At 39.4% G+C, this 19,066-nt stretch overlaps 3 protein-coding genes across 4 annotated transcripts; 1 reads left to right on the forward strand and 2 right to left on the reverse strand.

Moving 5' to 3' along the window:
* Positions 1-3,502: 3,502 nt before the first annotated feature.
* rps25 (ribosomal protein S25) lies at positions 3,503-6,451 on the reverse strand. Its single transcript, XM_084717177.1, has 5 exons — positions 6,347-6,451; positions 5,693-5,782; positions 5,170-5,353; positions 3,661-3,759; positions 3,503-3,566 (listed from the first exon to the last, which is right to left on the reverse strand). The coding sequence occupies exons 1-4, from the start codon at positions 6,347-6,349 to the stop codon at positions 3,665-3,667; spliced, it is 372 nt and encodes a 123-aa protein (XP_084573303.1). The 5' UTR covers positions 6,350-6,451; the 3' UTR covers positions 3,503-3,566; positions 3,661-3,664.
* A 195-nt stretch (positions 6,452-6,646) lies between these two features.
* On the forward strand, positions 6,647-10,874 carry trappc4 (trafficking protein particle complex subunit 4). The gene is made up of 5 exons (XM_084717176.1): positions 6,647-6,855; positions 8,741-8,915; positions 9,954-10,057; positions 10,313-10,439; positions 10,611-10,874. The coding sequence occupies exons 1-5, from the start codon at positions 6,681-6,683 to the stop codon at positions 10,687-10,689; spliced, it is 660 nt and encodes a 219-aa protein (XP_084573302.1). The 5' UTR covers positions 6,647-6,680; the 3' UTR covers positions 10,690-10,874.
* A 120-nt stretch (positions 10,875-10,994) lies between these two features.
* On the reverse strand, positions 10,995-17,999 carry slc37a4a (solute carrier family 37 member 4a). Of its 2 annotated transcripts, none has more exons than XM_084717175.1 (9): positions 17,908-17,999; positions 16,986-17,671; positions 15,881-16,113; positions 15,311-15,554; positions 13,426-13,584; positions 13,230-13,315; positions 12,471-12,584; positions 12,220-12,358; positions 10,995-11,667 (listed from the first exon to the last, which is right to left on the reverse strand). In XM_084717175.1, exons 2-9 carry the CDS (start codon positions 17,131-17,133, stop codon positions 11,501-11,503), a joined length of 1,290 nt encoding a protein of 429 aa, XP_084573301.1. In that variant the 5' UTR covers positions 17,134-17,671; positions 17,908-17,999; the 3' UTR covers positions 10,995-11,500. The 2 variants fall into 2 exon arrangements, with proteins under 2 accessions (XP_084573301.1, XP_084573300.1); XM_084717174.1 differs by having other exon boundaries at positions 17,828-17,973.
* Positions 18,000-19,066: the final 1,067 nt, after the last annotated feature.

Consider the following 19,066-nt stretch of genomic DNA (forward strand, 5'->3'; position numbering starts at 1 on the left):
TCAGGAAAAAACAAGAATCAGAATCACGTTATAACAGGAATTTATTATATACAAGATGTTTTTCACATTAAAATGTGATAAATTGTTATAACATCTAAAGTTTCATGTAATAACAATATAAACATAATAATATAAATGTCAAACATTGTAGTTATAACAATGTAAATATTGTACTGTTGTAGCATGAAAGTTTTCTTGTTGTAACATGATAACTTATGTCACAAAAACAGGAAAATATATTGTTATAATGTGAAAAATATCTTGTTACAACAATAGAATTTTCATATTATAAAAATGTATTGATCCATTTTTCTTTTTCTGGTGTGGCAGCAATATGCTGTTGTATATTATATAACATTTAAGCTTACACAAATGTATTCATTTTTATTTCATTGATGGACTTCTCAAATTAATTGAAGAAAGTGACACTATAAGATTTTAAAACGCCTACCTCACCAGTAGCGGCCATGTAATGCGCCCACTGAAGATGACTTGATTGACATGGTTTGACAGGTCAGCGAGTCCTGAAGCTGTGTGGTAACATCGCACACTGTGAAGAGATGTCTGACAGAAAATGTCTGCCTTTCACCTCCTTGTGCTCAAGAATATAAGCTTTCAAATACAGACTTAAAGAGAATTTTGGATTAATAGCGTTGCTCTTTTTATACTTGCTGGATTTTGATTTTTTTTTTTTTTTTTTACCTTTTCACCTTCCCAATTTTTTTAACAATATGTAGCCTAACTTTAAAGGCAGTGCACGACAGAGTTTTCAATTTACCTTAGTCTTATTAATATAAAATAATAAACACAGGTGTTACCAATGATGCTTATTGAGGTCAAATGGAATGCAGTCATCAGTAATGTTATTAATAACACATGTTCTTTTTCCTTCTGCCAAAATGTCTGCTGTGGAAAAATTGTGACTTGTCACAGCAGGAAAAGTGCACATGTAACTAATGAAATTAAGGATGACTATGTTGCATTCATGTGTCCCAGTAAGAGTTCATAGTTTGACAGTGAGCCAGCATGCATGATACCAGGACCCTGAAACTGAAGCAGCTAAATGGAATTCAGCCATCATTAATCTCATTACTTATACCTGTTTTTCTTGCAGCCTGCAGCATCGTTCTCGTCATTTACAGCTGGCAATTGCTCTGCTTAATATTTATTACCCTCTGTGGAACTGTGACATCACATCCTTTTTGGAGCAGTTGGACAATTTCATCTAACTGAGGGATATTGTGACAATACGGTCACACAGGGTCTGGTGACCTCACAAAATTCCCAGCTTAGCTCCATTCACCTTCAACCTGTGCAGAGGACTAGTCACCCACGAAATACTGAAAACACCAGCACATGAGCTCCATGTCAGGGTGGGTTTCTGAGTAAAACAGAAAACATCATTGTGCTTTCAGTTTTCACAGCTTTAACAAGATAACTGAGAATTGTTTTAGTAAATATCTTTTGGTGCAATGCTTATTCGACAAGAGCACACCAGTGTGTATCTATAAGAAAACAGCATATGACATTTAGCTTTCATTTTTACCTTATAAAGTGGAGAAACAAATGCTAACAGGTTCATTCTTTGCTTCACTATGCCAGACTATGACGCACCAAACCCCAAAAACTTGACACTTATAAAGAATTCTTAAGATGATGGAAAAACCTGCAACAAAACCTTCAGTATGTGACAGTTGGCCTGCTAAGAAGCCACTAGTGAGTTATATCAGTAAGAAGTCACCTCTGCTGAAAAACTGTCAGATAATGTCTTTGTGTTCTCACAGGCAGATGCTGGAGGAGCTGATGTGTGGTGCATCTGTCAGTGGCGCATGCATCCTGCAGTTTGTTTTGCCGTTGCTGCTTGAGGTGGTGCTGTGCAGTGACAAAGGGACATCTGACAGCATCCATCACAAGACTCCTGTGTCTTTCATGCCCTAAGCAAACATCTGACAGTGGAGACAGCTTCATTTCATGCCATTTCTTATCAATATCTCATAACCTTTCACTGCCTGTAGGTTTCAACAGACAAATGGAAAGCGTAAATGATTAATCTCCAGCACCAAGTTAGAAATAATCCATTTTACACTGAAGACATGATCAGTTGAGTCAGGATGTCCCTTTGAATTTACTGGATGACAACACCAGTTACACTGAGGAGGTGCAGAACTGAGGACTTTCATTATCAAGGATGCTGATAAATGAATGCAACACACATAAGGTGTGAAGGCATCAGCCAGCACAGGCTTGAGTCAGTGCAAGTTCATCCCAAGTGTGCAGTTTAATACCTGAAAAGCTTTCAATGTTATTTGCCCATACAATGTCAAAGTGAGTCAGGTACCACTTTACAATAAGACTAGATGTGCAACTTATGTATAATTGACATATTAATTAGGTTGTAAACATAAATCTTTAATATGAATTATGAACAAGCAATAACAGTTTTCATACATCAGTGTAGGGTCAATATTTGGCAAGTTGCAGTTACTGTTTACTAATGACTAAGATTTGTATCTGATGGAAGCCTTATTGGAGAATAAAATGTATCATTTGTAAGTGGCTTACTACCATTTACGATATGCCTACATTGTTTAAATGCTTGCATCTTAAATATCTGATGAATGTATAATCGCTGGCTGAAGGCTGTTTGCTCACTATTTAACAAGAACAGGTCACTCTTGCCCTTATAATCTAATGTGTTCTATGTTGTTTAAAACCTATTTAATAAATTATAAACCTTTTATTTATCCACCCCCAAACAAACAAAAAACCACAGCAAAGATGATTAAAACAAGACCAGTGCACATCATTAAGCCACAAGAACAAAGCCCTTTTAACTTTTGTACATTAATGAAGCAATGTGACTTCGTTTTAAGAGGAATCTGTTCCTTTTGGCTTGCATTTCACACCTGCTTTGTATTATATCACTGTTAGATCCAAGTAGCACCTCCTCCCTTGGTTTTATGGCATGTTTTGCAACTTTGTTTTCAGCATCTGAATGTCAATAACGTTTTTGTGCAGAGAAGCAAGACTAAGCACCCATTGGGACATTTCTTTGTAGTCATCTCAACTTTAGGAGCATTACACACAGTGCTTCACTAGAAAAGGATATGACCCCACCTTCTCAAAGGCATGAGACCTTATGTACACTGGACACAAGTCCTCATGTAGCAGAACAAGAGTACCCACAAGAAATCCATGTGAACATTGAGCACATGTGCATAAATTTACACAGAAATACTCATGTCCAAGATGACTGTGGGAACTACAAAGTTATTGTGCCTCCTGCATGGCACATGCTTTATTAGCACTTCCTTACAACTCAGTCTGATGCCCTAGTTTACTCAATTTTTACCTTTTTACTTTAATTTTTATACTTTTAGTCTAGGTGCAGTTTGTCATTTTGATATTATGGCTAAATTGCAACAAAGTACCATTTTATATAAATTACTTAACTAGATAAACCATTTACTGACACTTGGAAAAGTAAAATTACACACAAGAATTCGTCTTTTCAGTTTTTATTCACCTTTCATTACAAACAGCTCAAAGGAAACAAACAGGAGAACCTGCAAGACAAAAAAGCTGTGGGTTAGTGGATGCAGCTTTAAAAGAATACCAAAATATAAGAAGCATGCAGATGTACAGTTCCAGCTGTTGTACCTGATTATGCTTTCTCTGCTGCTGCCTCCTCATCTCCACCCTTGGTGTTACGTGTGTAAATCAGCTGTGCTCTGTGTTTGGACACCAACTTGATCATGCCTGAAGACAAAACAAGAGCATTTTCTCTGTCAGCATATTCTTATTTTTCATGCACACATTTGCCACCTCGTATGTTCACTTATTCTGCCCCGCAACTGACTTGACCAGCAGATGTCTGCCACAGATATCACTGTGAAAGTGTTTTAATTTCAGAGTTGGAGTTGACAGAACCGTCTTCTATGCTATGTGAGAGGACAAGGTGTCAAGACCGACTGATTTCGGTGACAGATATTATAGCCATTGAATGCATGACAATCTTTAGAAGTGACTGCAAAATTAACTCCTGCATTTTAACAAGGTAATTTTGGCATCAGTTATTATTCAACTGAAAGTACAAATGCTTTTTTGTTAGAAGAGGAAGGTTAAATATAGAAAGACACTGGAACAAGTTCATCATTGAGATATAGAAACTATCAGCTTGAGACACAGAGGGATAAAATAACATTAACTGTTGTACTGCTTGCTTTCATCTAGCAATTTGTAGTTGGAATATTTTGAAGAGGAGTCTCAATGATTTCAAAGAAATGACAAAACAATGTTGCCGCTATGTTTAGTGATGTTAGCAGCTGTCACACTCCACATTAATCATGCAAATCACTGTCATTTTGAAACAACTGACAGAACTGCAACAAAAACCCTTTGCCATGGATTTGGATGGCATAAACATTTATAAATGTTAGACAAAGCAAACAAGCAGCTGATGATTTGAATGTGGGTTATACAGATGGGATAAACTTAATGTTGCATCAAGATGTCAGATGTCAAAACTTGTTACTGGTGCAATTTTGTAGAGGTAAAGCTGGAACTACCTTCAATTCTGCCCCTAATGCAAAAGACATGTATTCTGGCAGATAAAATTACTAAAGAGACTTAAAAAAACAAAAAAACACCCACATTCAGCCCAACTTCTCACTGACATATCCCTGGATCTGGGAACAGTCATAAAAATTTACCTTAAAAATCAAAACTTTCCTGCTACTTTAGCTAAAAATATCAACTTTTCACCAGAATAAATTTGCTGGACCAACAATTTAGTAAAATCTGACAGGACTCCCCAGAAGAATGTTCAGACCTGAACAACAAAAGATTTAAAATACTAATGGGTGTATAAAATGCATTCTCTTGTAAAATCATTTGTATCTTATTCAACAGACGAGTAAGGATTTAAAAGTTATTTTGTCTAAATAAGTGTACCAATACTGTTACAGAGCAATATCCCCATTTTACCTAAAATACTGAGCATATGCAACCAAAAACATGTGTAGTAAAGTGCAAACCACCACCTCAAATCAAGCCGATCAAGAGTATGTCCAGATATCTTCCAATTAGTTAAATATAAATATATTTAACTTGGGTGCAGGAGGTATTGCAACTGATCCAGTGTGCCCCAGTTTATGGCTAAAAATTCACCTTTGGCAAGCAGTTCCTGGAGGGCGTTCCTGGCCAAGGAGCCACGGATCTTCAGCCTCTCAGACACAACAGCGGGGGTGATGAGTTTGTAGTTGGGAACTTCTTTGTACAACTTGTCGTAGGTAGCCTTATCGAAGAGCACCAGGTTGTTGAGCTTGTCCCTCACTTTTCCCTTGGACCACTTCTGCTCAGAATCAAAGAAATGTCTGAATGATTAGGAGTATTCTACAGTGCACAGATCATAAATTTCATATACATTTACATCTTTATTATACTGATTTTTTCAGCTACATTGCACAGCTGAAGTTGCAGTAACTTCTACTGGACACTCGTTTAAACTGCTCATTACTTTACTGTTGTGTTATTCAATATATTGTTTTATTTTTTATCTTGCTAACTGTTGTCATAGCACTGAACAAAGACATTTCTTTGTACTTCTGCAATGACAATAGATATTTTACTATTCAGAAAAATACCCCGCATGTGAAGGGCCAATTCTGGATAAATATCAGCCTCTACATACCTTCTTCTTGGCCTTGCCTCCGGACTTGTTGACTGGGTCCTTGTCCTTCTTGGACTTCCCAGTGTCCTTCTTCTTGTCTGTTTTGGGAGGCTGAAAATACAGAACAAGTTATAACCCTTTACACCAAACTAGGGCTCCATGTGGGACTCGTCGTCACATAAATGTACTTTCAGGTATAAGGATGCTTCCGTAATAAAGTAATGACTAACAAAAAATGCCCGGCTGATGGACACAGCCAGCAGGCTGAGGTTAGCGCGGCTGGCCGGCATGGGATGGCCTTGTCTGCGTCTACAAAGCGCATCTAACACCAAAACCAACATGACTGTTTTCCTTACTGTTACAAGTGGGGCACATGATAGGGTTTTCAAACTGTACAATATAGATGTACATATAACTCACTGGAGTGACAACTTTGCTCGGTTAATTTTCTGTAGCATGAAAGCATGGTGGAATTAGCGAACTAGCTAACTAGCCAGCCAGCCGCTAAATGAGTAAAATCTAACATCTGCTGGCTTTATCTAAGCATTTTTATCACATCGTTGGAAAGCACGTTGCTGTCGCCATACAATCCGAGTAATCAGAACTCGAGATGAGTCCCTGAAATGTGGGAAATATTAAATTAGTTTCGATAAAACGTGTAATAACTGTCCTCACCATGTTTCCTCGTCAAGATGTCGGAGCGAAAGGAAGTTCACCCGTGCGAGAGCCCCTTAGACAACCCGTATATGCGGAAATAGAATAGGGACTTGTGGGAAATTGAGTTTTTCGTTGTTCATCTCTCTCATTTATATTGGCAACTGTTATTGACCCACCAAACTGCGGCTTAACAGTGATACTGATAGTTATGAAATTAATAATAAGATGAAAATGAAAAAAATCACTTAAACCAGACTCAAACTAACAAAGTTTGAGCTCATTTAGGTTTGTGCTGTCTTTTGACACTTTCAGGTCATGTGACACTTTTGTCAGCTGGGTAGACGTCGCAAAGATGGTGATCTTCAGTGTGTATGTTGTGAACAAGGCTGGAGGTTTAATCTACCAATATGATAATTATGTCCCGCGGGCAGAGGCCGAGAAAACGTTTAGTTATCCTTTAGATTTAGTGCTTAAGCATCACGATGAAAAGGTGGTGGTATCATTTGGACAGCGGGACGGAATCAGAGGTAAGGTTTCCTGCATATTGTTAGCTCATTACTAGCTAACCTAGCTAGCTGTGAATGTCCAAGCTTACTCAAGACGTTAAACTAAACAAACGAGGCCAAAGTAATAACTCGACCTGTTATCTATGCCAAACGCTTAATTACATTGCAGTACTTTGTTCAGTTTTTCATAGACTAACGTTAATAATTATTTAGCATTTAAAGTGGTCTTATTAAAACATTACAGTTAGAAATTCCCTTAGGATGTTCTTCGCCATTACGTTGGATGTTGTTTTTTCAAAGTATGATTGTAACGGGACAATTCACCCCAAAATAAAAATGACATGTTTTATATCTTATGTCTTACTTGTAGATATGTTTATACATCTAGATAGTTCAGGTGTGAGTAGCTAAGTTTTGGCGATATTGACTGTAGAGAGATAGAGTGATGGAACTACATGGTACTCAAAAAGTACGTTTGAAAATCTCAACAGCTGTGTGTCTTTCCAGAAGTTATGATTAACTCGTTTTGAACAGTTTCATGTAAGATCTGTTTTCTTTCTACCAGACACCAACTTTGGTCCAATCCCAGTGTCCCTTTAGCTAATGTCATCTGGAGTGCTTGAGTGCAAGAGGGTGCAGGGGCTAGGAAACAGGAAAGGAGATACTTTGCAACATATCAGAGTGGCACAAATGGATTACAAATAACATAACATGAAAATATGACAAGACAAGTATATAAAAATGTAAAAAGGTAACACTTAAATACAATATGCAGTCAGAGGTTTTAGGAAAAGGTGTTGTATAATGTTTTAAAATCTGAGAAATTTGATTAAATAATTCAGTTATCCTGGTAACCTTGTGTCATCACAATTCTACTAACTGTAGGTAATTCACTCAGGCAAAGTCTGCAGAGATGTAGACTTATGGAAAGTTTGTATAAAAGGGCTCAAAAAGTCAGTGAGAGAGCCCTAATAGACTTCACTATTTCATGGTGGGACAGCCCTGGACTCTCACAGTCTCGCTGAGAATGTGTCTAAAAGTGTGTGAGGGTGGACATTGGGATTGGGCCTATATCATAGAGCAGAAGGAAGCGTGGATCTGCTCATGGATGAGAGCAGCCATACATCACGCCCCATGCCACAAGACAAACTCTGTAAAAGCAGCCAGTCAGTCTGCAAGTCTGTGTCAAACACTTCATCACAAGTCACTTAATGCTATTGTTGAATAAATGATATGTGTGTCAGCTGTGTCTGTTGAGAGTCTTGGTGATGGTGCAGCTAAAGTTTTTACTGTGAAAAATATGGCCCCACCCTAGAGCACCTGGTTTTAGAATGGAGTTTGGTTCAATAGTACCAAAACAGCAAAGGCCTTGGAATTTGCATTGACTGCCAGTCAAATTAGAGTGGTTGTTTTCACCCAAAAAGGGTTAGGGTCATGACGCTGTTGGAAAGTGCCCAGATAGGCTGCTCTAATCCATTGGATGAGAAGCTTGTGGTCATGGCAGCTCAGGATGAAAACATTGATGATGCTCTTCCTCTGCTGAGTGGTCATGTCTTGACCATGAGTAAATGCATGCTACCTTCTGCTTGGTGATACAGTTGGTGGGTGTAGTTTGCTAGAAAGAATATAGTCTCTACATGAAACTGCTCACAACAAGGTCTGTGGATTAATTGGATCATGATTTTTGGAAAGCAACACTGCTTTTGAGTTTTTCAAAATTATTTTTTGGCGTTTTGAGCACCACAACCCATCTAGTTAGTTGGTCTAGGCCACTCACAACAAAACAATCTAGATGGATGAATATCACTACAGGTAGGAGGAAACAATATGTATTTTTGATTTGGGGTTGCACTGTCCTTTTAAACTGTATTTTCTGAGACTAAGTGCATGTGTTGTCATTTTCTAGTGGGTCATGCAGTACTGTCCATCAATGGAGTTGATGTGATTGGAAAGAACACAGCAGATGGAAAGGACATCCTTGAATACTTAAAGGATCCCTCAAATTATCCAGTGTCTATTCGCTTTGGACGGGCACGCCTGAGCTCCAACGAGAAGCTGATGCTAGCATCGATGTTCCACTCGTAAGTCACATCCATGTTTCACAGCTGAACAGTGGGGGGTTCCTTTAGTCATCCAGAGGAGCTGTACTCAGGGCCTCTGGGGCAGAGGTTCTGCCAGGGAGCCCACAGAAAATAGAGTATATTCTGGCAAGGACCCTTTCATGTATGTCCCTTGGAATAATTAGATGTAGCCTATTTTTCACTTGTGAAAGAACAATTCAAGAGAAATGTCTTAGAAATATGTTGGACATATTCAAAATATTGGTACCATCTCAACACAGAATAAAACGGAGCACTTCACATTATCCAATTAGCTAAATTAAATATCAGGAAAATAAAGATCATAATCTAATATATAATATAATTTTAAGTGCATTTAAGAACATACAGAGACACACATACCAAGAGAAAGTGTTTCACTTTTACTGCATACATAAGCTAAATAAAATGTAAGTTTTTGTCTGCCATCAACTTTAAAAGTCCATATTGCAAATGCTCGTCATCGTGTTTCCTCTTTTGTTTTCCAGTTACTTAATTTTGTTGCTGTAGCCGGTCATCTTAAAAATCTGTCCATCTTAGTGACTACAGATCTATGACATACCTCTGACTTGTTGTTTCCATGGTAACTGGTGACACAGGCTTGATTGCTAGAGGAGGAACATTATAAACGTTAAAGTCACATTAGATTACAATGTATTAACTACACATCAGTTCATACCTTTGAGTGGGGACATCCAAAAAGCAACATCTTTTTTAGGCGTGTGCAAGTTTCATTCATATTGTTCTGGGGGATTTATGAAATTGTGCGAGTGATTTGTGATCAGAGCCGGTGCTGTATTTGCTGTCTTCTGTTTGTTCACATGGTACATGAGGAAAAATATTTCACACATGTCAATAACATGCTTCTCTTCACCAGACAACTTAACCTGTACTGGGCTTGGATCCATGTAAAACTACTTCTAGTTTCACAGTAAAAGCATGTCACTAGTTTTGGCATTAATCAGTATTAGTGAATCCTATCTCACGCATTAAACTGCCTATCTTTGTGTTTTTCCCCAGGCTGTTTGCGATTGGTTCACAGCTGTCACCTGAAGTTGGTAGTTCAGGGATTGAGATGCTAGAAACGGATGTCTTCAAGCTCCACTGCTTCCAGACGCTGACAGGTTAGTGGTGTGAATGAGCGCTACTGAAGGTGAAACAAAGACCAGTGCAATCATTTAGCTGTCAGTCATGAGCCATTGTCAGAAAAAAAAAAGCAAAGACTGCGGTATTCAGTTGAACTGAACTTTAAAAATCCACCTACGCAGTAACATCCTTTTAAAAAGAACTCTCAACATGCCTCATTTTCTTATTGTGTTTGACAATAGCTATTTTAAACTGACGTCTTTCTTGCTGCTTGTTCCATCTGTGTCTTTCAGGAATAAAGTTCATTGTGCTGGCAGACCCTCGTCAATCTGGCATCGATGCACTATTGAGAAAGATTTATGAGATCTATTCAGATTTTGCCCTCAAGAACCCGTTCTATTCTCTGGAAATGCCGATCAGGTGAACAAGATGATGTTGCCTTCCACCATGTTGTTTTTATAGTTCTTAAAAAAATCAGCATTTAGTACTTTTTGGTACATTTGGATTACATATCGGGTGTCCAACGTCCAACTCACAGACATCCAAATGCTTTTGTCGTCTCAATGTAAATTTTGACTCTCTGGTTTTCAGGTGTGAACTCTTTGATCAGAATCTGAAGAGTGCGCTGGAGATTGCAGAGAAAGCTGGCAACTTTGGAGCTGGATCTTGAACCAGTGAAGACTTGGTAGAATTTGTAACCACGACAGATTCACTGAATTCATATGACTGTGGTTTTAGTGGATTTTCTTTTGTTTTATTTTCCCCATTTGTGTTGAAGTGGCAATTAACACACACATTGTAAATACATGATGTTTTGTAAATACTTGAAGATTAAATTACACACTGTATGTAAAAGTTTCATATCATATTTGCTTTTGGCTGCAAAATATGGACTTTGTGTGTCATCTAACTGTAATCTGCTGAGCACAGAACCAAAACTCTCTATGAAAGTGACTGAGGAAAAAAAAAAACAGCTTATCAACAAAGTATCATTTATTCAAGTCTTTCACTTTCATATGCAAGAGCATACACTTTCTACAAAAAGGATGACCATCAAGTACATGTTGTAATTCCATTCATGATTTAATATTACAAAGTTGTTTTTAAAACAGATATTGTTAAATATACCAGTTTCTAAACCAGGTTCCGGTTTTGTGCTCTTATCACTGAAACACTTCAGTGGACACTAGAGAGAAAAACTTTGTCAAGTTGTGCTTTTGCTTCATTTCATTAGAGGACATACAGAATGTGTAGTCATTCACATTCCCTTGTGGACATATTGATCTTTACAGACTGTAAATACTGTAGGAGAAAAGCACCTTTCAAGACAGGTTACTGGAGAAAACGCTCCATTTATGTTATTGGCAGAGAATACTGTGGTATAAAAAAAAAATCAAGTAGGAAAAATATGAAAACACAATGACGGCTCAGAGTCTCCAGTTTTCCTCTGGGCGCCGCAGAGGATGAGGTGTAGTGATGTTTTAGTCTGCCTTCTTGGACACATGACCCATCTTAGTTTGGATGTTGCGCAGCAGGAAGAATCCAATAGTGGTGACAGCACAGGTGATCTCTGCTACCCAGAAGGCCATTTCCCAGCCATGGTGCTTGGCAATGGTGCTGAACGGCAGTCCAGACAGGAAGCCACCAACTGAGGAGAACACAAATGGATAAGTTAACTCCAAGGATCAGAGGATAAAAAAAGTTATTTAAGTCTTCTTCTTCTTATTATTATTATTATTATTATTATTATTAGTTATTTCTATTATTTTGTTGCATATTAATGAATGAATAATTCTGATTTATTAATGTACTACTAGCATCTTTTCTGTGATAGGTTGTCAGGGTGGAGCTCATTTGAACTCATCTATATTTCTGTACTGTCAGTAGTTCTATCTATAACAATGCATAATTTAGATTATGATTGTTTTATTTATAAATTATGCATATGAAAAGCTGAAAAAGCTAAGTTACTAAATAAGTGCAATTGAGTAAAAAGTACAGTATTTACCTCTAAGATGCAGTGGAACAGAAGTACTTCTAAAAAGTTTTCATCATTAATTGGAAATATTAAGTGAAGTAGAAGTACCTCTATGGTATTTTACTATGGCACAGTACTTGAGTATATGTAGATGCTTTACAACACTGATATAGTAGCTGATGCATAATGTGGTGACTCTGAAGAGAAAACAAATCAACTTACTGTTGGCCATCAGGGCAACAATGGCATGTGATGTCCCGCAGTAGTTGGATGGGGCGCTCTCATTGGCTATAACTCCAAACAACGCTATTGGTCCGTAAGAGGAGAAACCAAAAGCAGCACCTAAGCTGAGTATCCACACCTGAATGTACACATGAGATATACATGCATGAGGAGTTTGACACGCAGTGTGCTGCATCAAGGAATCAGTCATGTGTTTTTGTCCAGTGGGACTTCAGTGTTCAAGCAGATACCTTTGAGCTGTCAGGAGTCACAGTGACTCTGAACAGGTACATGGAAACAGCCATTCCAGCCATCATGCAGAGCAGGATGAAATGGCGAGGATTGCCATAGACTCTCAAGCCTTGCTGCACAAAATATGAAATGTAGAAAAACAAGTTGGTTTTACTGGTAATAAGCAGAATGTTGACTGGTTTCTAATTGAATCCAGTCATGAAACAGAAAAATCAAAGACATTTTATTGTCATCTAAAACAGTCAGACACCTATGTGTGCAAAGAGGTTGTGCAATTCAGTGCTAATCAGTAACACGTATATGACCTCATTTTTAATGTGAAGGCTCTGGAGAAACTAAGAGCAGCTGTCGCTTAAATTGCATCTTACAAACAGATAAGCAGTTTTCGTAGAAATATGAGGGAAAGCAATGGTAATCCAGGACTAATCGATATGTTGGTTAGTTATCATCAAGCTGTACTAATATGCAATACCCACTGGTAATTACCCAAGTCTTTTGGGATATTGTGCAATTGTACAGGCAGCTCTGTTGCACATGGCGTTGGTGGCAAATTTGAAGAATATGCATGGATTTGTGCACCAGTCTACAAGTGCACAAGACAAAATCAACTGAAAAAGCCTCCTTGGAGCAGTCAGTGTATTTTTATAATACCTTCACAAAAGTAGGCTGAGCAAGGACCATGTTGTGGGCAACAGTTATAGTCAAAGATATACAACAAAAAGTATTTAAAATCATCCAGATGTGTGCTGTGGACTCACTTTGGCCACAGCCTTGTCGGAGAGGAAACCTGCTGCGAGACTTCCCAACAGGCCTCCAACCTCCAGGGCACTCATGTATGAGCTACCTATGAAGAAGAATATAGTCATTCACAAGAAATAATAAGCTAATGAAACTCAGCTCTCAACGCATTTCTCAGCAGAACCTGAAGGTGTCTACGCTGCCCTCCTTCCGTACCCATGAGTGTAGACTGTCCCTTGTCCTGAATGAGAAACAGCTGGCCCCAGTCGGTGCAGGCTGTCTTCACCCCGAACACCACGAGGTATGACACAGACAGCAGCCACAGGTAGGGTGACAGCAAGAATTCAGACAGGGTGCTTGCATCACCCGAAGATCCTGACAGGAAGCAGGCAGAACACAGGCCACATGATGGATTAATGCATACAATGTCTCCTCACTATACTACTGTCTTACTTAGCCTGTACATGAGTGACATGTGAGGGGTGGAGTGGGTACAGAGTCCACTGACCTTCAGTCACAACACAAGAGTAACATGCTGTATGAAAACACACACACACACACATCTGGACACCCTGTAGTTCAGTTGGTAGAGCGTGGGCTCCATGTACTAAGACTATCAGTCCTCTGCAGTGGCCACCAGTTCGACTCCCATTTGTTGCATATCATCCCCTCTCTCTTTATACCCTTCCCTGTCATATCTTCAGCTGTCACCTATCAAATACAGGCAAAAAGACCCAAAAATAATCTTAAAAAAAAAAAAAAAAAAAAAAATTAATTCAGTCACTGGAAAAACGGTGGCTAAAAACAGTTTTTCAGTGATGCAAATTTGCTGCCACTCCCCCTGAATCATGTGACTTATCATGCCTGGCTATGCCAAGTTGCACCTTTTCTAGTGTCTGTGTGTTCATCGCTCGATATCTTTGTAGCCTCTAACTGAATCTCTTTGGTTTGAAGTATGGTCTCTCTGTTGGTTGCTGTTTGTACTTTAAGGTTTCTGTCTTATTTTACTGTTTCATGTTCGCATCCAGCTCTAAAGGAGTTGTATTAATTTACTGTTGATGAAAACCCAACATTTCCTGATTTTGCTGCTTCATAGTAAAAGCTCTTGAATACCAAATAACACAACTTTTATTGAGAAAGAATTTATAGGAAATGAACTGTTTCTTTGCCGATTTACAGCTCCTCGACTTGAGCTAAGCTCGCCTTCAGTTAGAAGACACACCTTCAAGCAGGTAGCCCTGTTGTAATGGAGACGCCAGTCCTTGCCCCGCCAGGCTGACGTCCTGAGTCAAACCAGCAGCCAAGTCATGCCAGCCTAGCACATGTGTGTGAAAAGGGCGATAGTTGCCATGCAACCAGTAAATGGTTGTTAGGGAGGCATAGTTTGACACAGTAGCAAAGTAGTGCATCAAATATAGGCTGAAAATACAAGTACTGAAATGGACTGCAGATGATTCATATAAAATGCATGCATTTCACGTCAGGTTTGCGGAACCACACAAAATGTTTCTGACGGCTGCCAGTGTCTTCCAGGCCACACAATGGATTCATGCATAAAATATCTCCTCGCCACACTAGTTTCTTACTTCGACTGTGCGTGTGCTAGACACAGCTCACACAAGAGGCATGTGAGGGGCAGACTGGGTACAGAGTCCACTGACCTTTATCACAACACAAGAGGAACATGATGTATGAAAACACACACAAATCTGGTCAGTGTACAGTTATGTGTTAACTGAATATAGCCAATGTCTACACAGTTATTTTAATTCAGTCACAAGAAAAGTGGTGGCAAAACAGTTTTTCAGTATTTCCAATTGTTCTGAAAACTTAAAGGACCAGTGTGTTATATGATTAGTGGCATCTAGCAGGGAGCTTGCAGATTGCAAACAAGTAGACTCACTCTCATGAAAACATGAAAGACCATATCTAGAGCAACTGTTCTGTCTGCTGTAGAAACATGGTGGTGCAACACGGCAGCCTCCATGGAAGTGCACCCACGCCGTCTCCCAATAAATCCCTATTAATCGTACACACTGGACCTTCTTATTCAAATTTTTAACTTTTAGTTTATTTTTAATCCAATAAAGCTCAGTCTCACCTCCTTTGCTCTTCTTGGCTGCTGCCTCTATATTGGGCAGCCCCACGTCCTTCGGCTCGTTCTTGATGAGCAGCAGACAGACGAGGGAGAACGCCACACAGATCATTCCAGATACCGACAGGATCGTCCTCCAGCTGTAACTCTGGGCCAGGACCGTGGCAATAATGGGGCCCAGGCTGCCAGCCAGATTCATGCTGCAGGAGAGAATTGCCCACCATGTCCCGAACTGAGAGGGCTCGAACCACTGAGAGCAGAGAAAGGGAAACAATGATTGAGTTGACACAAAGTGTCATTATCTTCCTTTTGATATACAGGGAGGATGAAATAATGGAACCTGTGCAGCATTTTGAACTGACAGAAGGTAATAAGAGAGTGACAGTCAGTTGACAGTTGCTGTATTGTACGATGTCACAGGCTACAAATCAGTGACGTCAAACACTGATACACTGTACAAACATTATAACACTGGGTTCATCTCTTACACTTTCATGCATTGCAAACATCCAAATAACGACCACACAGGTGAATACTGAGCATGACAGAATTTATGTACTGGCGTGGCTTGGGTACCTTTCGCAGCACCCTGCCGCAGGGAGGCCAGCCGAGGCCTTGGCCCAGACCATTGAGGAACCAGAGGCCAGAGAAGACAGCAACGGTGGAGGACCAGGAGAAGACCACGTTGATGCCTCCCACCATGCACAGGCCAATAGAGAAGAGCCAGCGGGCGCTGATCTGGTCTGAAAGCACGCCACTGATGAACTTACTGATAGCGTAGGCCAGAGACTGACTGCTGGTGATCATGCCTGAACAAACGGAGGGCATAAAAAGAGGAGTAAACACAGAGGAAATAAAACTTACAGATAGTTAGGACATGAAAAATCTTGCTATGACATACAATTCTCAGTAAAACACACAACTAATAGTTAATACATGACAGAAGTGTACGTGTAATAAAGAGCAGAGGTTCTCAATTTTTTCTCGGACAAGCACCCCTTACAAAATAGAGACTATACCAGGGACCCCCTCATGCATGTCCCTCACTTCTACTTCATTATGTGAAAGAACAACACAAGAGAAAGACATTAGACATGTATTAAACTTTGCACCATGTCAACACAGAACACCAACACACATACACACATCAAAAGGGTGTGTTTGACTCTTCAAGCACGCATGTATGTGAGGACATGTTATTGTTACAGCATGTAATAATTAATGATTACATAGTTTTTTTTATTTTTAAGTTCAAAGCAAAGCTAGGTAGCAGTTTTGTAAGACATTAACTTTAAAGCTACCGCAAGGAACTTTAATATTTTGTTGATTTTAGGGGCAAAAGCGTTTCCACCTCATAACCACAAACTAACGTCAATAATAAAATTAACTAATTACAAATCTCCTCCCATGTTTTTTTTCACTGGCTAACATATTACTCACTGCGCCTGTGAAAACGTAAACACAGGCTCATTTAATCAGATTTCCAGGAGAATCTGACCCAGAGGCAGCCAATCTTCTGACAGATTGCTCTGCTTATGTTGGTCATATAGAAGCATCAGTAAAATTGGGACCGTTTCATAACCAGCTGAAAAGTTCTTGTAGTGGCTTTAATTAAAAATGCTACCTGTCAAGTAACAACATGCAAAACGTGACAATGAAGCATTAAGTCAATGTGTCATACCAAGGTCATCCTTATCCAGCTTAATTTCTTGCATCAGAGAAGGCATCACAAAGGAGAAAGTCTTCCTGTTGAAGTAGTACAGCGTGTAGCCAACAAACATGGCCAGAAATATAGTGCCTCGGTAGTAGCCATAACTTGCTTTAGCCATGGCTGCAGATTTGGTCCAAACAAAGCTGGTGAACACTGGGAGAACAGAGGACAAATCCAAAGGAGGGAGCAAGCTCCTGCTGTCTGACAGACTTGTGCTGCCTGTGACAGTGAACTTTGCTTCGGGATCCACTGCACAGAAGCAGCTGCTTACATGTGGAGAGGTGTTTACAATCAGCAGGGGAAGTTAATGGTCAACTTCTCGGCCCTGAAACTGATTTAATCTGGGTCATCATGTGCTGCAGGACAGCCAGACAGAGGGAGAGGAATTCATTAATCAGTTTGTTGACACCAGTGCCTTATATGATCTGTTGTGTTCTTCGGACACCTATTTATAAAAAGGAGTCCTTCTACTTTAACAGTGACCTTGCTCGTCTTTTCATCTGTTGCTGTTCGTCCATCTGTGGATGTTACAGAAGGTGTCCGCAGATTGATGTGGTTAATGATTTGCTGGGGAGTCCAATAGTCACTGCAGACCAGGGGGAGGCTCCTCTCCAAGTGAGGGTGTGTGTGAACTGTGCTGATCCTCAACAGCAGATCTAGTAGACAGAAATAGTGAGCAGGTTTCAAAGTTGCAAAGGCGAGATTATACAGTCATTGTGGGTTGCAGGCAAGACCTGAAGAAGAAATGTAACTGTAAGCATTAATAAAAGGTCATTTATCTCAGTTAAGTTCAATTAAAACTAAAACCTTACATTTATAATCGTCCAAACTTGTATATCGCGGTGTATATTCTACAAAAGCACTCCTTAATGGAAGAAAACCGCTCTGGTACCTCTTTTCTGTGTTCACCTCACAACTCTATCGCAAATGTCGCCTCAGTTGTCACTGAAGTGCAGCTCACGTCAAAGCTTGCAGAGAGGAGGAGAGTGGAGTACGTGAAGTTTCCGCATCATGTGGGTCATGTGGTAACCGACGCCGCCCAGCTACGAAGGTAAACAAGTAACAACGTAACCGTTTAACCAGCAAATCTAAAATTTAACCTGTAATTTGTGAATTGATGCAAGTGTTAACCTATTGCAAAGTAGTTCTTGAAAATCAGTGTCTGGCTGCAAGGCATGTAACTGAGGAAGCACTAATATGATAAAAGGGAACCCTTGATTTGTGACACTCTCGCGAGATTTGTTCGCGTTAAATCTTTATTGCGCACCTTGAACTGACTAATTGTGTTTTATCTGCGTGACGTTACAACATCTGGGTAGGTCTGGGGGACAAAAAAACGCTTGATTATAACTAAGGATAGTCTGACAGATCATGGTTTGGGTTAAAAAGATCACTCTCGCGAGATCTTTTGTAGCTGTGGGGTTCCTTCTTCCTACACACGTCCAAGTAACGCCACCCAGCTACGGAGATTTACCAATTTACCACAGAATCATGTTTTTACGTTATAAACGTAAACGTCATAAATTGTAATAGAGACACAACATTGAAAAAAAAATGAAACTAAATATAAATTCAACCTTTAATCTACTGATGTATATAAGCGTTAAACTATCGCCTGGCAATGTGACCTAGTAAACGCTAATAGGAGCGTGGAATAGTAACGCTACTGTAAGCTATTTTATAATGTTATTGGAGTAAACCTGTTGATAAGTAGTGTATAGCCTATTGTTGTTATGCCCTGTATTAGTTTTGTTGTTTAGCATTTTGCACATACATTTCCAACAAAAACTCTATGACATTTTGTGGCCTATTCTGTTAGTAGTAGCTAGATAGACTTTGCCATATTCTGTTAGTAAAGCCCTGTAAAAGCATACAGTGGATCTTTAAGAGGAAAAAAACATGTTTCAAGTATAAGATTTCTGTAGGACTTTTTTTTTAAGCTTTTTTAGTACTAGTTTAGCTTTTTAGGACTCTTTGAGTGGAAGCGTATACACAAACAACAAAAGAGGGACTACTTCCTCTCTCACACACACTGACTCCAGGAGACTCAG

The sequence above is a fragment of the Lutjanus erythropterus genome, chromosome 4 (genome assembly GCF_056507025.1).
Source record: "Lutjanus erythropterus isolate fLutEry1 chromosome 4, fLutEry1.hap2, whole genome shotgun sequence".
Lineage (NCBI taxonomy): Eukaryota > Metazoa > Chordata > Actinopteri > Lutjaniformes > Lutjanidae > Lutjanus > Lutjanus erythropterus.

Bases quoted from the DNA above. Each gene is read 5' to 3' on its own strand.
- rps25 (XM_084717177.1), bottom strand. The intron at 5,354-5,692 runs GTATGTAGAGGC...GATTCTGAGCAG, and splicing joins GAGGCAAGGCCAAGAAGAAG to AAGTGGTCCAAGGGAAAAGT. The intron at 3,760-5,169 runs GTGAATTTTTAG...TTTTGTCTTCAG, and splicing joins CCAGGAACTGCTTGCCAAAG to GCATGATCAAGTTGGTGTCC.
- trappc4 (XM_084717176.1), top strand. From the start codon at position 6,681: ATGGTGATCTTCAGTGTGTATGTTGTGAACAAGGCTGGAGGTTTAATC. The intron at 6,856-8,740 runs GTAAGGTTTCCT...GTCATTTTCTAG, and splicing joins ACAGCGGGACGGAATCAGAG to TGGGTCATGCAGTACTGTCC. The intron at 10,058-10,312 runs GTTAGTGGTGTG...TGTGTCTTTCAG, and splicing joins CTGCTTCCAGACGCTGACAG to GAATAAAGTTCATTGTGCTG.
- slc37a4a (XM_084717175.1), bottom strand. From the start codon at position 17,133: ATGGCTAAAGCAAGTTATGGCTACTACCGAGGCACTATATTTCTGGCC. The intron at 12,585-13,229 runs GTGAGTCCACAG...TATTTTGTGCAG, and splicing joins CCGACAAGGCTGTGGCCAAA to CAAGGCTTGAGAGTCTATGG. The intron at 11,668-12,219 runs GTAAGTTGATTT...TGTTCTCCTCAG, and splicing joins TGTTGCCCTGATGGCCAACA to TTGGTGGCTTCCTGTCTGGA.